The 3,041-nt window shown below is 43.5% G+C and overlaps 1 protein-coding gene across 1 annotated transcript; it reads right to left on the reverse strand.

The window, feature by feature from the left end:
* Nucleotides 1-148: 148 nt before the first annotated feature.
* LOC121966504 (60S ribosomal protein L10a) lies at nucleotides 149-2,927 on the reverse strand. The gene is made up of 6 exons (XM_042516588.1): nucleotides 2,850-2,927; nucleotides 2,336-2,407; nucleotides 1,810-1,890; nucleotides 795-943; nucleotides 496-668; nucleotides 149-360 (listed from the first exon to the last, which is right to left on the reverse strand). The coding sequence occupies exons 1-6, from the start codon at nucleotides 2,852-2,854 to the stop codon at nucleotides 190-192; spliced, it is 651 nt and encodes a 216-aa protein (XP_042372522.1). The 5' UTR covers nucleotides 2,855-2,927; the 3' UTR covers nucleotides 149-189.
* Between the last annotated feature and the right edge of the window lie 114 nt (nucleotides 2,928-3,041).

The following is a 3,041-nucleotide window of genomic DNA, read 5'->3' on the forward strand; positions in this document are numbered from 1 at the left end:
ATATAATCACATTATTGGGTGTAATGTTTCGAGTAGAAAATCATTTGCCCACAGCCTTAACTCAAAATACTGAGGTCCATGACAATTACACTCCTTAAACCCAAATATTCAATCTTACCAAAAAAAAAACATACTCAAAACAGTGAACTTTGGATCATCTCCACATTTTATTAATAGAAAAGCGGTCCTTTAGTAGAGGCGCTGGGGTTTGCCCATGGTGCTCTTGACGTAGAGGGCGCGCACGTTCTGCCAGTTCTTCTTCAGCAGAGACACCAGGAAGTTGACAGCCAGGTGGATGTTGTACACAAGCTCATCCTCTGTCATCTTCACGTGTCCGACAGCCACAGCCAGACACAGCACCTACGACACACAGAGCCAACATATCATCCAGTAATCCAACAACCAATGTCCTCAATACAGCGTTTACGGCAAATATTCAAACAGATTATCCCGTTACGTCACATGTATTTAAAATGTGAGCAGTGCTGAGCGTACCTTCTTCATCTGGAATTTGATGGTGGATTTGACCTCGTCCACCTTGGTGTTCAGGTTCTCATTGTGGGTGAGCAGGGAGGGGAACTTGCCGGCCTTGTTAAGCCCAGGACCCAGGATACGAGGGATCTGCTTGATCAGAGACTCGGAGGCCAGGAAGGCGTCGTACTTCTTGGCTAAAGGGGGGGCAAGCAAAACACAAGACAAATGTTTAGTTAAAAATAAATAAATAAATAAAAAGCCTATCGGACCTAGCCTTTGTTGCTAATCAGGTGTTTTACTGATCACGTCTACTTTCGTACCGAGCTTCTTGACCAGCTTCTTGTTCTTGTTGAGCTTCTTGAGAGCCTCGATGTCCATGTGTGGCAGCTCAGCGGCTTTGGCCTCGTCGCAGTGCTGCTGGTCTCCCAGGACGCACACAGAGAACTTTGGTCTGGGGAGAGTCTTCAGCCTGCAGATTAACAAAACAGTTAGAGACACTGCTCACAAGTCAAACACAAGGGCGTCAGTTGGATGTACGGCAGGGTATGACTGAGAGGAACCTCCCACCGTCTGCATCGTAGTAGTTTAAAGGATTGCTGGCGTGTGAACTTTGAATGCGTACAACATGTCGTGCTGGTTAACTCATTCATTTCATTATCATTCATTATCATTCTTGTTCACAAATTAATTCAAAGATCAACTGGAAACTGATGCAATTACTTCTGTGTTGAAAAATGCTTATTAAAACCAGGGTTCCTACAGCTCACGCAAGCTTAAATTTAAGCCTTTGGACTTTTTTTTCCTGACACTTTAAGAAAAATTTAAGACCAATTTTACTATAACCAACGCTGAAATGTAATGCATTCTAAGACTTTAAGGATCTGCAGGAAGCCTGTAAAATATCTGATATATTGAAACTCAAATACTCTGCCATCCCCAAATGACACCTTCCTCATTTTACCGTGTAATAGAAAAACTTCTTACCCATACCGCCACCGTGGCCGGTGTCCAGCTGACCTCTTTGGTAATATAATGTAAATTGGTCGGCATGAGGACGTGAACTTACCAGCTCAGCCACTCAAAGCCTTCCCTCATGTTTTAAGACCCAGGGTAGGGGTCCGTCTGCTTCACCTCCACCAGCCGAGGCCGGGTCAGCTCAGTCAGACTACCCAGAGTACTTCTCCATGTCTGCCCCTGGCCTGTCTGGACTTTAGATTTGTGTCCTACACAAAGACTTCAGTGACTGCTAACAGCCGTGTAACAGGCCGTGTTAATGCTCAGACAGGGCGGGTGGCACACAGGGAAAAGGTTGGGTGAAACAGTAAAAGGCCGAACCTGACAGTGCCGGAGAAACGCTTGTCCTTCTGGGGGTCATAGTTTTTCAAGCTGATCTGCAGCTCCACGGTCTCCGTAAACCTACAGACAAACACAAAGTTACACATGATATTCTGATCGTTTACTGTTTATCTCAAGGCACAAGTGTCACAAGTTCAACAGCTTTCCCCATATAAATATCTGCAGGTGGTCGCATCGAGACCCTGGGACCCCCACTGACATATACCTAAATATCCACAAAGTTTGTGATGACTGGGAGGATGTCTCTGCATGCAAAATAGATTTGGGGTTTTAAATTCAATCAAGATGCTTTCTTTTAATCCGATTTAGTAAAGGCGGGTCATTTTTGACCCTTAGGACAAGTAAAACATACAAAACGTTAAGACAGCTTTGTGCAGCCCCTGCAATATCCTTATGCACCTTCCTAACTTGCTTGTTCACTTAACATAGTTACATTGTACACATTTTAAAATAGTACTTAAAAAATCTGGGATTTTTTTTCTATTCTGTTTCTTGCTGGACTTACTTCCTTGGCTTGGCCAGAGAGCCCTGCAGGACCTCCTTCACTGCTTCGTACAACGTATCTCTGGAGACCTTACTGCAACAATAAAACAAAAGAAATCACGTTAAAGCAAACGTAATTCAGTGGAAAACCTCCTAAAAACCGATCAAATCCGCCGATCTATGGCTGCGACGGCACATCCATAAAATAATGTACACACTTCGAAAAGATTTCATTATATATACTCTTGGAGATCTAATTTAAGCATCCGATGTTTGATCGTTTCCTAAAACATGTTATAAATGTGTGGATGACAGTGGATTGCATCTTAAACTCAGCGTGGTGTCCTGATGTTACACCGGCAGATGAACCGGCCCCATAGATGACATTTTAGGTTCGTCTAACTCAGAAAAACTGAGCTGAATAACGTAACTGCCGCTCGACATAACAAGACTAAAGCATTAGAAGACTGACACCACCCAGAGTGAGCGTGGAAACCGTTTATTTCTCCATATTTATGAGTTAAAATGCGTCTAACCTCATTTTAGCGGCTTGTCCCTCTCGTCTTCCTACGTCGAAAAGGAAGTTCAGCGGGAAGTTACGCAAAATAAAGGCGTCCGCGTGATGACGTCATCGAAGGCGCGGAGATGCTGCTGCTTTGCTTTATTTCTATTTTTACGAATACATCCATTTTGTTTAACATAACAATATAAATACATTTGGGCTTATA

This window comes from Plectropomus leopardus, unplaced genomic scaffold, assembly GCF_008729295.1.
Source record: "Plectropomus leopardus isolate mb unplaced genomic scaffold, YSFRI_Pleo_2.0 unplaced_scaffold24841, whole genome shotgun sequence".
Lineage (NCBI taxonomy): Eukaryota > Metazoa > Chordata > Actinopteri > Perciformes > Serranidae > Plectropomus > Plectropomus leopardus.